This window comes from Hemiscyllium ocellatum, chromosome 1, assembly GCF_020745735.1.
Source record: "Hemiscyllium ocellatum isolate sHemOce1 chromosome 1, sHemOce1.pat.X.cur, whole genome shotgun sequence".
Lineage (NCBI taxonomy): Eukaryota > Metazoa > Chordata > Chondrichthyes > Orectolobiformes > Hemiscylliidae > Hemiscyllium > Hemiscyllium ocellatum.
Window position 1 is genome coordinate 124,850,359 of NC_083401.1, and position 15,987 is coordinate 124,866,345.

Consider the following 15,987-nt stretch of genomic DNA (forward strand, 5'->3'; position numbering starts at 1 on the left):
ACCTGATCAGGTGTACCCTAGAACTCTGTGGAAATCTAAGGAAGTGATTGCTGAGCCCCTTGCTGACATATTTGTACCATCGATTGCCACAGATGAGGTGCTGGACATTGGCTAAAGTGGTGCCACTATTTAAGAAAGGTGGTAAGAAAAAATCAGGGAACTATAGACTGGTGAGCCTGACATCAGTGGCGGGCAAGTAGTTGGAGGGAATCCTGAGAGACAAAATTTATGTACATTTGGAAAGGCAAGGACTGATTAGGGATAGTCAACATGACTTTGTGTGTGGGGAACCCTCACTAACGTGATTGATGTTTTGAAGAAGTAATGAAGAGAATTGATGAGGACAGAGTGGTAGACGTGATCTGCATGGACTTCAGTAAGGCGTTCGAAATGGTTCCCCATGGGAAACTAGTTAGCAAGGTTCGATCACATGGAATAGAAGGAGAACTAGCCATTTGGATACACAGCTGGCCCAAAGGTAGAAGACAGAGGGTGGTGGTGAAGGGTTGCTTTCCAGACTGGACACCTGTGACAAGTGGTGCACCACAAGGCTGGCTGCACTACTTTTGTCATTTATGTAAATGATTTGGATGTGAACATAGGAGATATAGTTAATAAGTTGCAGGTAACACCAAAATTGGAGGTGTAGTGGACAGCGGATCTTAATCAGATGGGTCAATGGGCTTTTGGAGTCTAATTCAAATATATGTGAGGTGCTGTATTTTGGAAAGATAAATCAGGGCAAGACTTATACACTTAATGGTAAGGTCCTGGTGAGTGTTGATGAACAAAGAGCCCTTGGAATGTCGATTCATAATTCCTTGAAGGGGGAGTCGCAGGTAGATAGGATAGTGAAAAAGGTGTTTAGTATTCTTTCCTTTATGGTCAGTGCATTGAGTATAGGAATTGGGAGGTCATAGTGCGGCTATACAGGACATTGTTAGGCCACTATTGGAATACTGCATGCAAATCTGGTCTCCGTGCTATCGAAAGGATGTTGTGAAACTTGAAAGGGTTCAGAAAAGATTTACAAAGGTGTTGCATGGGTTGGAGAGTTTGAGCTATAGGGAGAGGCTGAATAGGCTGGGGCTATTTTCCCTGGAGCATCGAAGGCTGAGCGGTGACCTTATAGAGGTTTATAAAATCATTAGGGGCATGGATAGTATAAATAGACAAGGTCTTATCCATGGAGCAGGGGAGTTCAGAACTAGAGGACATAGGTTTAACATGAGAGCGGAAAGATTTAAAAGAGACTTAAGGGGCAACATTTTTCATGCAGAGTGTTGCATGTATGGAATGAGCTGCCAAAGGAAGTGGTGGATGTAGGGGGAGTTAAAAACTAGAGGGCATAGGTTGAAGGTGAGAGGGACAACTTTTTCACCTGAGGCTGGTGTATGTATGGTATGAGCTGCCAGAGGAAGTGGTGGAGGCTGGTATAATTACAACGTTTGAAAGCCATCTGGATGTGTATATGAATAGGAAGGGTTTGGACGGATCTCGGCCAAATGGTGGCAAATGGGACTATATTTATTTAGGAAATCTAGTCAGCATGGACAAGTTGGACCAAAGTTTCTGTTTCTGTGCTATATATCTCTGACTCCATGACTAGTAGTAAATCAACAGCCTAACATTGTCTGGAAGGTATGATGTCTTGAGTATGGTGATATCCCCGACTCCAGCATCAACATCTCATGGGAGGATAGACTCACCAGAATGGCAGCATAGTGGTATATGTTTGGAAGGGCATTGACCTGCAAGCCTCAGCATTGACCAATGAAAATGTATCAGCCAAACGATGGCAAGGAAACCTTCTATCCATTAACACTTACCAAGATCCCTGGACTGACAAAGCAGTTCTCTTCCACATTGAGCATTGCTTGAAAGAAGCACTGATGGTGGTAAGAGCATACGGTATACTCTAGATGGCTGACATCACCTTCACTCCTTCATGAAGAGTGACCCAGTAGCACTAGTACTGACCAAGGTAGCCAAGTTGTACAAGAAATAGATTCTAGGCTGGATTGGCAGAAGATAGTGAGGGAACTCATAAGAGGGGATACCAATCTGACCTCGTTGTCACCAGTCTACCTGTCACAGATGAATTTGTCCATGATATTATTGGTAGAAGTGACCATTGCACATTCTTTCTGTATAGAAAGTCTCATTTTCATATTGAAGGTAGCCTCCATCACGTTGTCTAGCATGACAACTACTCTTAAATGGGCACGACTTTGAAACGATCATGGATCTCAAAACTGGGCATCCATAGCTGCTGTGGGACATCAGCAGCAAAATTTGGTGTGGGGTAGGTGATGGAGCATGTCTGTTGTCTTGAGATTGTGACTCCCAATTTCTAGATTCCACTCAAGATCTTATCAAACCCATAGAGAACTTCACGATTCAATTAGATAAATTTTCATTTTTCTGGACTCTACAGGCTTAGTTTATTCAATCTGAGCTTAAGTAACACCTACCCATCCTTGGATTCTGTCTGGTAAACTTTCATTGCATTTTCTCCAATGTTTATATATCCATTTGTATACAAGGAGACCAAATCTGTTCATATATACTCCAGACCTGGTTCTGTACAATTTCAGCAAGATGTCTTCACACTTGGCTTTTATTGCAAAATGATTGGTGTGTAACATATCATTTGCTTTCTGAAGTTCAGATTCTTTGCAAGCTATTTTTTTGTGATTCATTCACATTTCTCACTGTATTTTACCAAACTCACCTCATTAAATAACTGCCCTCCCTAAGCGTTCCTCAGATCTAATTCTATTCCCATCTTACAGCACGCTGTTCCCACAACTTGCCACTCGGCAGATAAGCGCCTAAAGTAAAGCATTCCTTGCATGTTTGGAAGGCTGCTGTGCACCTGGACAAATGTTGGCAATCCAATGTTGTCCCTCACTGACATTGTCATGCTGCTTATTGCATATAGCTGATATGGCTGATACTCCCTCATTACCTCAATCTCTCAACCTTATTGCTTCTTAACCACCACAGCATACAGTTTATCTACTCTTAGCTACAACCCATCCCAATGTCCTAATAATATCTCTATGTCGGTGCTACTGTGTTCCTAGTGCCCATTGTAGATTGCACCTTGTCCAGGAGGGGTACATCATATACACGCAAACAGCTGTACAATTCCAAACATGAAGCTTTATTGACAGCCAGAAAAATGGAATATAAACAAAACCAAAATGATTCCTTCACAATCTTGCGTTCTGACTAACAACTATTTAGCATTCCATGATGGTCTGCTACATCCGGCTCTCATCCACTGGAATCAGGTGTGAGTCAGGTTTTGTTTGGCCTGTAGTGCCTGATGTTGAGTTTTGTCTTGCATATAGAGAGCTTTCTCCTTCCCAATGTCCTCTACAGAGATTGGACAAACTGGATCTTTAGGTGTTAGGTATTTGAAGAATTGAAAGGTGATCTCATTAAACTTACAAAATACTTAAAGGGATACTGGAAAAGCGTAGCAGGTCAGGCAGCATCCAAGGAACAAGAGATTCGACGTTTTGGGCATAAGCCCTTCTCGTCGAATCTCCTGTTCCTTGGATGCTGCCTGACCTGCTGCGCTTTTTCAGCAACACATTTTCAGCTCTGATCTCCAGCATCTGCAGTCCTCACTTTCTCCTACTTAAAGGGATAGACAGGATAAATGCAGGTAAAATATTTCTCTTGGCTGGGCAGTCTAGAACCAGTGTACATAATTTTAAAAGAAGGGGGATGCCATTTAGGACCAAGATTAAGATAAATTGTTTTACTCAGAGGGTAGTGATCTTTTGAATTCTGTGATGCAGAGGATGTTGGAACCCCAGTCTTTGAATGTAGAAGTTGATAGATATTAAATTGTCCGTGATATAAAGGGTTATGGGATAATGTGGATAACCAGTATTGAAATGTTCGATAAATGCCAGAGCAGTCTCACTTTGTTGAATGGCCAAATCCTATTCCTATGTTCCCAAGAGGGGAAAGAAGAGAACTCTCCGTCCAAGCAGGCTGAATATAAATGGCAGAAGAAGTCAGCCATAGATGCATTACTCTTACAAACTCAAGACACTGCATGAAAAGTATCTCTATCTTGGGGGACAGGAAAGGTGAATAATATTTTTATGTGCCATTTTCGTGCGCACATGATATGCAACCTAGTGGTGGAATTGGCCACAAATGCATCCTTTAGGAAAACAGGAGACAGAAAAGCACATTAATGTAATTAACCTGTTTGTCTCATGGAACAATGGTTCAGTTAGCAGCTGTTTTGCTTTGTTTATGAAAAAGAGAAGAGAGAAGCCAATTTATGCAGAACCCCAGGCAAAACACTGAAATGCATTAGAGACCGTTCTCAGTCAAAGAGAGCACAAGGAGGAAGGCATATAAAATCAGCTGCTGTTTTGCTGAATTACACCAGGCAAACTGCACGTACTGTAACCACAGAACCAATGAAGAATAAGGAACTTTCTCTCGCTCTCCAGAATCCTCCTGACCAAAGTCCACTCCACAGGCAAAGACCAATTATAGGTCTACAGAAGTCATCACAGTTATTGAAACCGACTTCAAGTTTCAATGACTTGGCTTGAAAGGAGAATCTTCATGATTGCAGCAATCTTAGAGTCTTTCACCTTTACAAGTATCTTTATCTTTACCTACTTTTGTATTTGTGAATTTTTAATTAATAATTTTATCAATTTTATGTGTTTTTTATGTGCTATAGTTTTGCAATAAAGTAACCATTATCTTCTTTAAGGCTAAAACTTTCTTGTTGACTATTTTAAGTGGAAATTCTCAAACTAAAAGGCGACTACATGAGTTCTTAGTTCATGAACTACTCTGAGGATATGATTGGTGTTGATATATCAAGCCATTATGAGCACTCACATCTCTCTGCTTTCTCTCTGTGTAGGAGAAGAGAGAATGTAATTAGTTGACAGTGTGGTGTGGTGTGGTGTGGCCCTCCAGTGATTGTCACTTTACTGACCACTAACAATGTGTGCCCTCATATTCCACCTGGAAAAAAGGCTTATTCCTAGAGCTTATGGATGTCAACAGTGAGCTGTGGTGAGAACCTGAGTCTCCTGATTTGCTGATGCTCAGGCCTGTCTATCTGGGAGATTGTTTTAGGGCTTCACCTGCATTCAGCATGAAAGCAGTGTCAGTTCTGTCCAGTGGAGGAATGCATGGCTGAGCAAAAGCCAGCTGGTACTGCTGGTGGTGTTGCTTTTTGTGGTGGTTTTGGTGATGGTGTTGCTTCTCCTCTTGTCCCTTATCAAAGGTGAAAGATGGAGCTGTGTGAGCTGAACCAATGCAATGATGAAAGTTGGAGCAGGGAAGTACAGCTGAATTTGACTAGAGTGTTAGGTAGATACAACACATCCCTGAGAAATGGTGGGTCCAAACTGAGCATCACTTTTTAGCGGATTTAACTCTATGTGCCAACCTGCGATATATTGCTTTTTTTGTCAGTGCAGTAAAATACAGTTAAATTAAAGAATTGCATTATTCACAATGCTTTTACTGTTCAAACTGTATTTAAAGCAGTTTTCATATTTTTATATAGAGATAAAGCAGACAATTATGTAATACTTTAAATTGTACATCATGCAACATAAATTTATCTTTTTAACCACAAGTTAATTCGGTTCTTTATTCTGTAAAGAAAAATTATGGTGTATAGGTTAACTCATTACTTATTTTGTCCAGTACATTTCTTTCACTGTAGTTATACATTTCAGTTTGAATTTATTAATTGTCATTAATTAGCATTACTGGTAATCCATTTAAACTAAGTGTGTTATTAGTGGTGATAAAACAAAATCATGTGAGAAATTTGTGCTTCACTGTTTTATTTTGCTATAATTGATGATCAATTTACTTGGTACCTGTAGCTGTGAAATGTTTCAAATCTGTCTTCATTTGTTCTTTTCATTCTTTTTCTCTACTCCCTCATTCTTTTGCATTTCTGGAATCTTTTTGTTGACAGCATATTGTCAGGGCTGAGTTGGTAAATTACTCACATGATGCGAATCTATCACAGAATTCTGCACAATTCCGGAGTAAAGTGTGCACCATGCAATAATTCAGGTACTACAGCAGAAGCTTGAAGCAGTTAGTTCCTCTTTGAAAATGTTTCATCAAGTGAAGGACCAAATGTGGTTTATTTATAAAGCATTATTTTATCATAAAATGAATTTAGCTTAATCTTTATTTTATGTACATTTACACCATTCTATATGGTAAATGTTACATTCACTTAGCACGTTTATATAGAGATAAAAATCCATAATGTATAATTAACACTATTTAGTATATTTTCTCTGTCTTTTGTTTACCAAAACCTAACTCAAGCAGAGTAAGAGACAGTTTATTAAGTGTTGTATGTCTATTTTTATGGACTACTAAGCTAATTCTATCTTTTATTGCCTTACTGGGCGCGCAATGTAATGATACATTATTTACCGTTCTCGCAATTGATAAATTTTATTATTAGCATACTGATAATTTCAAATAAATCTATTTTGACTTATATTTTATGTTTAATTTGTTGAACAATCCATAATATCTCTCTTTCTTTCTTTTTTGACAGCGTGTAGTGAAGGCAGATATTGTGAATTACAGCCAGGAGCCTGTGGTGAGAACTGTGAACCCTCCTAGAAGTTCAATGTGTGCAGTTCAGTGATCCCGTCATATCCCCATATTAGTACATTTGGCAAACCTGCTTCATTCACACAGGCCCATTCTTTCTCAGGAACTTAGTTTTGACAGCAACCATCTCAGTAACACAGTAAAAGACTTCACGGACTGACTGTGTTACCGTATGCTGAGAAATACAAGGCAGCCACTGTCCACTACAGAGATGCAAGAGGTTGGACCACACATATGAGTATAATTTTCAGAATTGAGTTAGGAAAGAATTTTCACCATTTTGTTTCAGATGATGGTGTAACTGCATCAGATATGTCTTTTATAACTACCAAAAACCTAATTTATTCAGTAGTGCAGTTTAATGTATATCAGCATTTACAGAATGTTTTAACTCCATGCAAATTAACCTGAAATAACAAGACATAAAGTTTTAAATACCAAAAAGGTCCAGCACATTTTTATTGTAATTTTTAAATAAGGAATATGGGCTTTGTAGCAGATTGCCACAATGATCCAAATCCTAATGAAAGAAACTCCTTGGGCAAATAAAGAGTCAAGCCTGTGAAAATTAATTTGGCTATTGAGCTTAGAACTCCATAAATTTACACTCACATAGCATCCAATTGCATTTTGAATACTCTGAATGATTTTGTCCTTACTTACTTGCCTGGCTGCTTATTACATACATTTATCAGTCTTTAAGTACAACTTTTATTTGATTAAGTTTGCTTTAAGTAATTCAAATTCAATGTCCTTCTAGTCTAATGTAGTATTCTAGGTATGCCTTACTTACACCATTGAATACTTTACATACTTTTGTGAGGTTCTCCCTAAACTATTTTATTTCCAGAGTTTTGCATTACATTTTATTTTATGGGTCTTTTCCTTCTGCTTCCGGAAATCAGGCGTGCTTTTGACCTTTTGCATCCTTTCCTCTATATATCTGTTGGCGGACCTGCCTGTGTGTATTTTGTAAACACTTTTTGTGACACGATCTGAGACTGTACATTACAAAGCCCTGGAATAATGCCTGTATCTGTGTGTTCTACTGTTTTGTCAAGAGTCTTAGTATTGTTTTACTATTTTTTGTCTATACTATCTCATCTTTAAAAACAATGAGTACTATTATCATTGCAGAGTGTTTTTCAAAATATGCATTTATATGGCAATTTTGCCTAGTTTCAATGCCAAATTTTCACTATATATCTGGCAGCCTGGTCTAACTTCACGCCAGTGTGAGAATTTCTGAGGAGAGAACTCTCACTTGCTTGGATTTCAAACTGTTTGGAGTATAATTTTGATCCTTATAACATTAGTGTGTGGAAGTTGTTGGCTTCATGTTATAAACAGTTGGATTTTAGTAACCAGGATAGGAACATCATGCAAAAATGTACATGATGTACTTAAAAAAAACTTCACTCAGTTAATGTGTACTCCTTCATATTTTTCAAATGTCTTTCTACCTATCCTTCTACAAGTTGTCACTGTTGTTAACATAAGCACAACACTACCCTGCCCTATCACTGCTGGAATTTAAAAAGCCCAAACAAAATGAGGTGTAAAATGCTGAAACGTTAGGGCACTAAATGATCATTTCCAGTTAGAAGTTTCAGGGCCTCAGTTGTAACCTGATTTTCTTTTTAAACCGGCTTCTTATCCTGGTTTTATCCAAGATCTGTTGTGGATTTAGTCTAATTCCTTTTCACTGGAAATGGTAGATACTCTGAAATCTCAAATAAACAAGCACTACCATATGAAGATCCACCATCAACTTTATCTGGACCATTCACCAGTAAATCAAGGAGATTTGTCAGGTGTTTCCTACTTTCATACTGGTTATTTCTTCAGTTCGTGCTGCTCAGATATTGTCTTGTAGAATAATTTCCATATTTTTATTATATTATTGATATTGGAGCTTTCCTAAGTTAGTACTGTTCTATGTTTTGTTTTCTTTCCAAATTTTATTGATAATGCAACTGATTTGTAACTGATGGTATATATTGGTCTTGTTCTTTATGACTTCTTACACATCTCTGTACTTCACAGCTGTCAGCTTGGGTATGCAGTAATATAACACTAAACACATTTCACAAGTCTTTGTTTTACAAACATTTAAACATAATGTTTAAATGTTTGTAAATTTCATAGTAAGTAATATTTTACTCTTGCTAGGTACACACAGATTTTTTGCTTTCATGTATATTTTGTTTTAACTGTCTATATTTCAGCACAAACTCCATTGCATTCTATTTGATGCCTGAATTATCGCAGCAAAAAAGGACTCTAGACATTCACATTGTGTACTAATTTGTAGATATTTTCGAATCAACTTGTTCAGAGATTTTACTTTACACCTCTGGAGCAGGTGAGACTTTAACCTGGCCTCCGTGGCCCAGAGATAGTACACTACGACTGTATTCTTGCATTCTGTGAAAGCAGTCAAATATATGTGCTTCGTTGGTAGCATTTTGAACCAAGTCCAAATGCGGTTTAGCAAAGCACAATCTTCATGAACAGATGAAAGTTTTGCAGTGTCAACTCCACATAAGTACAGTGTATAGTATATGGTTTCAAAGTAGCAGTTAAAAGTGTACATAATATTTCGATCACTTTTACTATAATCTTTCTCACTAATATTCCAAACAAGGTACTATATGAGTTCATCTTACTAAGGACCATGAATTATATTATAAAATAATTATCTACAATCTTTTGCAAACATCAGAATTCCTACTGTAATATAAATGATTCATTGTATCGAAAGTAGTTAACTAGATGCCCAATATTTGCAATATCAACGACACAGTATCAATAGTTTAAAAACATTTTTTATATTTCAAAATGATTTTTTGTTATGTATTGCATAAAAATAGAATGACATTGCATTTTATTACAGACTTTCCAAGCATATCTCACTGCTCAATGCACAATATAAAGGATGTAGAAAATAAACTGCTTAAAATATTGCTAAGCTGATGTTGTAACATTGATGTAATTGTTCTTGCATTGTAAATTTTATTCAAGTTTTATTTGTATACAAATATATTAGAATAAAAATGTTTTACTGCTTTGTTGGAATGTATTAGTACATATAAAATGAAATCAATGAGATTTTCAGAAGTTGGCATGATTGATTCATTGAATATGTTTGAACACAATGTATGGTAAACAACCTGATGTTTACTGAAGGTGTTTCAATTTAACTTTTTTACATTGCTACTTTGAAATATTCAATATTGAAGATTTTAAGAATTTTATTTTAATTAAAATGAGTCAACTTAACAATTTGAAGAGTGGTTCTTTATTCTACAAAGGCAAACTATGCTTTTTTGAGTCTTTCCAAAGTCTGTTTTTAGCTTCATGTTTGTCAAAATTTTATGTGGCTCATAATTTATCACTCTAAACTGTATCACCTGGCAAATAATCATGTCCATTTATGAAGCTGGGTACTCTGTGCTCTCTGAAGGATTTTGATGATCCTGTCTTGTCTCCAGGGTTCTAATCAAGCTGTTCAGCCTGGACCTCCTGCAGTACCTTTAAGTGGCCATCATTCCCATAGACACCATTGATATTGAAAAGCTGCCAACCTAGAGTTGCTCAGAAACTCAACACCAGATAAATTTGGTTGACATTACATTGGGGTAGAGAATACCCCTGCAGTGAGATTGCAAGTTGTCAGTGCCAGCTAGTGGAAGGTCCTATCAGTGTGACTGTTAAATTCCAGTCGTAGAGCATTTACACTGTTTTCCCTGGGTTTGTATGACACTTTTCGCTAAGTTACAGAGGATGGCTGTGAGAACCCAAGCAAAAAATCAGTTTTTGCTGCACATTCTCAAGTAAGGTCACTGGCTAGCAATTAAAAGCAAATTACACAGCAGGTCTTCCCTCTGTTTAATGGATAACATTTTAAGTGTATGCCCTTGCAACTTATTATGAAAGTTTGTGCTAAGAAAAGGAGACTTTAGTGTGGATTTTTTTAGTGTGATGGCTTAATTGATGGGTATTGGGATTATTGATCAAAGTCGGGGTAGATATAAGGTAGGGGGAATGGGTCTGGGTGGGTTACTCTTTGGAATGGACTTGTTGGACCGAAGGGCTTGTTTCCACACTGCAGGGATTCTATAACAAAATGAGATAACAAAGTTTCTGTTCGTTCAGCATGACATCCAGTTTTCAGGTCAAATTTTGGGCTGGAACCATAAATGTCTGCCATTTTGTTACTAATTATATTTAATTTGACTCCAATTACATCAGTTAGTCACCCAGGCAATTTCTCAGCTGTTTAGACAATAGTAACCTATCCCATATAAAATAAGCACAAAGGTTTCTATCGTGTGTTGTTCTAAAGTTGGTTTAAGGAGTTTTTGAATAAAATCTGGTAATCTATAATGACCAATTTTGATCCTTTTTAAAATTTGTTTCTTTCCAGTTTCTATTTACCTAGCCAAATGCTTTTTGTTATTTTTGATCTGCCCAATATATTTCAATAATGAGTTTCCTAGGATATCAATGGTTCTATTAACTTCATCTCACCCCACCCCCCCCATCACCCCCAACTCCCTGCAGCCAGGTAAATCTTTCCAGTCAAATTGATTGTCAGCCTAAGACCCCAACTCAGAGAGAATTTAGTCAGGGTTATGAATTATAGACTAGGTGCTTCAAAAATAGAGAACTCTCCAGGTAGGTTGTAACAAACAACTTATCAACAATGATTGATATCAGCAAATAGAATTATTAGGTTAGAATTCTAAGATACTGCTTTCTGTTTCTGGCATTGTGAGAAATTGAGTATGGGACAATAATCTTTTTAATATTTATGAATATTTACTATAAGTATCAAATTCGGATCATAGAGTAATCAAATATGGTTATGACAATTCTACTTTAAATTTATATACCACCTTAAATTCACTTTAAGAAACAATTGTGTACTTAAGCTAATTTGTGAAAAAGATTATATTGTCAGGACAATTTATTCACAGGATGGAGTATGTTTGTCTCGGTGGAAGAGGAGGTCTCAAGGCAAGGACCCCAATTCTCAGGGGTCATTCAAAAACTACTACTCTGAACGGTGTGTGTTATTCTCATTTCATTCTACCTTGCCTTGTAGTCCACTCAAACAGCATTTTATTGTTTATTGTTAAATCTTGGAGGAAAAAGAATTCTTGATAAATCATAATAACACTCTTTTTAGGTGGTTTGCTTTGGCATAAACAACCTCACAACTACAAGGCTAGTAAGACCATTCCACAGTTCCCTTTCTTTGCATTGCTATCTGAGAGCTAGCCCCTGGGAAAAATTCAGTGTCATGCACTGATTGGGGTCTGAGTTAAATTTAACACCTTAATTGCTGATTGAACTTGGTGATTCACTTTGCAAATCTTTTATATTTCCTTTATGAAAAAGGGAATGAGGAATGTGAGCAAGAGTCACATGCAAACCAAACGTAACAGCTTAGTGGTGATTGATTTCCTTTCTCCATGAATATGAATAAACCAGTGGGTTTTTGCAACAATTCAGAAGCACTAATTGTCATTCTTCCTAGTGCTGAGCTATAATTTATCACCTTATATTGAAATTCATTTTGCTGCTTATCATGGCACAATATGAATTTCCATTCTTTAACTTGGAAAGTCAGCAATATAACCTTTGCTATGTATATACAGTTATAAAAAAAAGTATGTTTTGTGCCTAAATTCCAGCTTGCTGAAGAATAGCAGGATTCAATGGGTTTGTTTTAGCTAGTTAATGTTATGAGCATCAATACAGGTTGTGCAAAGTGATGAGGTCAAATGGAACTAGGAGTTACTCATTAAACTGGGAAAGCTGAATCAGATGTTCAAACCACTTATTTTCCTCAAAGCTAATTGATTGTTCATGTAGATTCCACAAATAACAGCAAGGTCTTGGCTCCACTCAATCTGATGTCACACGGTATTTGGATGGGGCCAAAGGAGTCTGTAATGAGATCCCGATGGAGACAGACTTGTCACCTCTGGCCCCTGGTGGCCTTTGTCATTATACCTAACTAGGCAATGTAAATTGTACCTATTTCTATCATGTAATAAACTACATGTTGTGTAAGACAAATGCCTATTCTCATTAAAACTCAATAATGGTTTATCCTCTACCATTGCCAATGAGATTGGTGCTTAGATTTAGCAGTGCAGTAGTAGTGTCCCTACGTCTAGGGTACAAGGTTCAGGTTTTTCCTTTGAAGGTGTGTCATTATGTGACTGTACAAGTTGAATAATAATATCAGATGAGAAAGGGGGTTAACTGCAACGGTTGAAGTGCATCATCAACCCAATGTTTTGACATAGTTCTGTTGGTTTTGAAACAATTCTAGAAAAGGAAAGGTCTAATATAAAAGTTAAAATTCTTAATTGGAGTAAGACAAATTTTGATGGTATGAGACAGGAACTTTCAAGAGCGATTGGAATAGACTTTTTGCAAGTAAAGGCACAACTGGCAAGGGGGAGGTTTTCAAGAGTGAGATAACGAGAGTTCAGAGGCATTATGTTCCTGTTAGAATGAAGGGTAAGGCTAGTAAGAGTAGAGACCAATGGATGAATAAAGATATTGAGGCTCTGATCAAGAATAAGAAGTCATATATCGGTAGAGACAATTGGAATCAAGTGAATGTCTTGAGGAGTATAAGGGGTGTAGGGCTATTCTTAAAAAGGGAAATCAGGAGGGCAAATGGGAAATGAGATAGCCTTGGCAGATAAGGATAATCCAAAGAGATTCTACAAGTACATTAAGAGCAAAAGAACAACTAAGGAGAAAATAGGGCTCCTTAAATGTTGTCTGAGTGTGAAACCAAGGGAGATGAGAGAAATACCAAACAAATATGTCATGTCAGTTTTTTTCTTTAGAGAAAAATTAAGGCTGGGGATCTTGGGGAAATAAATATTGATGTCTTGAAAACAGTCCACATTACAGAAGAGGAAATGTTGGAGATCTTAAAAAAATATGAAGGTGGATAAAGCTCCAGGACTGATCAAGTGTATCCCAGGATATTGTGAGAAGTTAGGGATGAAGTTGCCGGGGTCTTAATATGGATATTTGTATAATCTACAACCAGGGATGAGGAGCAGGAGGACTGAAGGATGGCTAATGTGCCTGTATTTTAGAAAGACTGTAAGGAGAACCCTGAGAACTATAGACCGGTTGAGTTTGACATTAGTAATGGGTAAGTTGTTGGAGGGAATTCTGAGAGAGAGGATTTATATGCATTCGGAGAGGCAGGGATTGATTAGGGATCGTCAGTATGGCTTTGCGCATAGGAACTCCTATCTCACAAACTTGTTTGAGATTTTTGAGGATGTAACCAAAAATATTGATGAGGGCAGAGCAGTAAATGTTGTCTACATGGACTTCAGTAAAGCTTTTGAGAACGTTCAGCATGATAGACTAATGAGTAAAGTTAGATCACGTGGGATTCAGGGAGAGCTTGCCAATTCGATGCAAAATTGCTTAATTTGAATAAATGAGGTATTGCATTTTGGTAAAACAAACAGGGGCAATTATTAACTGTATAATTGGGCCCTGGGTGGTGGTGTCTAACAGACAGACTTAGGGGTTTAGGTACAGAGTTCTTTGAAAGTTGTATCAAAGATAGACACAGTGGTCAAGAGGCTGTTTAACACCCTTGCTTTCATTGTTCAGACCACTGAGCATCGGAATTGAGATATCAGGTTGAGGTCGTACAAGATATTGTTAACAGTACGTTTGGAGTGCCTCTGTACATTTCTGGTCACTCCACTATTGGAAGAATATCATTAAATTGGAGAGGCTTCAGAAAAGATTTATGAGGATGTTGCCAGGACTGGAGGGTTTAAGTTATATGGATTGACTGGGATATTTTTCACTGGAGCATAGGAGGTTGAGAGGTGACCTTACAGAGGTTTATAAAGTCATGAGGGGCACATCAAAGGTGAGTAGTAACAGTCTTCTTCCAAGGGTTGATGAGTTCAAAAGTAGGGAAGATGAGAGGAAAAAGACTTAAGAGGAACCTGAGGGCCAACCTTTTCATACAAGAGAATGATGTGTGTGTGGAACGAACTGTCAGAAGAAGTGATAGATGCAGGTACAGTTGTAATATTTTAAAGAAATTTGGCCAAGGACATGGATAGGAAAGGTTTGGAAGGATATGGGACCAATGCAGGCAAGTGGGACTTGTATTGTTTGGGAAACTTGATCGGCATGGAATGGCTGGACCAAAGGGTCAGTTTCTGTGCTGTATGACTCAATGACAAGGAACTGTATTGGGTAATGTTTGCAGATGGCAACAAAATTAGAGGTCTAGTGGATAGCGAAGAAGGTAACCTCAGAATACAGCGGGATCTTGATCAGATGGGCTGAGGAGTAGCAGATGGAGTTTAATTTAAAGAAATATGGGATGCTGCATTTTGGAAAGGCAAATCAGGGCAGGACTTAAATACCTAATGATAAAGTCCTGGGGAATGTTGCTGAACAGAGACATTGGAATGCAGGCTTATAGTTCCTTGAAAGTGAAGTCGCAGGTAGATAGGATAGTGAAGAAGGCGTTTGGCATCCTTGCCTTTATTGATCACAGCATTGAGTACAGGAGTTGGGAGGTCATGTTGTAGCTGTACAGTACATTGGTTAGGCCACTTTTGGAATGTTATATGTAATTCTGGTCTCCATCCTATCCGAAGGGTGTTGTTAAACTTGAAAGGGTTCAAAAAAGATTTATAAAGATGTTGCCAGAGATGGAGGGTTTGAGCTATAGGGAGAGGCTGGTACTGTTTTCCCTGGAGCATCAGAGGCTGAGGGGTGACCTCCTAGAGGTTTATAAAATCATGAGGGGCATGGATTAGGTAAATAGACATGGTCTTTTCCTTGGGATGGGGGAATCCAGAACTAGAGGGCGTAGGTTTAGGGTGAGAGGGGAAAGTTATAAAAGAGACTTAAGGAGCAACTTTTTCATACAAAGGGTGGTGTGTGTATGGAATGAGCTGCCAGAGGAAGTGGTGGAGGCTGGTATAATTGCAGCATTTAAAAGGGAACAGGATGGGTATATGAATAGGAAGGGTTTAGAGGGATATGGGCCAGTGCTGGCAAATGAGACTAGATTAGGTTAGTATTTCTGGTCAGCATGGACAAGTTGGCCTGAAAGGTCTATTTCCACGCTGTACATCTCTATGACTCTATGTGACAGAATTATTTAATTACCTTAAGGCATGTTTAGGTAGCAGTGATCATAATATGATTAAATTTTATGTGTAGTTGAAAGGGACAAGTGTGGTCTAAGACTGCAATTTTATATGTAAATAACAGCAACCATGTGGGCATGAAAGTTGAGCT

General features: G+C 37.9%; 1 protein-coding gene across 1 annotated transcript in view; it reads left to right on the top strand.

The window, feature by feature from the left end:
• Nucleotides 1-7,391, top strand: part of rab28 (RAB28, member RAS oncogene family) — a 137,116-nt gene extending 129,725 nt beyond the window's left edge. The window contains exon 7 of the mRNA XM_060831869.1: nucleotides 6,596-7,391. Within this exon, the coding sequence (XP_060687852.1) occupies nucleotides 6,596-6,688 (93 nt within the window). The 3' untranslated portion in view covers nucleotides 6,689-7,391. The remainder of the gene's footprint in view (nucleotides 1-6,595) is intronic.
• The last annotated feature ends 8,596 nt before the right edge of the window (nucleotides 7,392-15,987 follow it).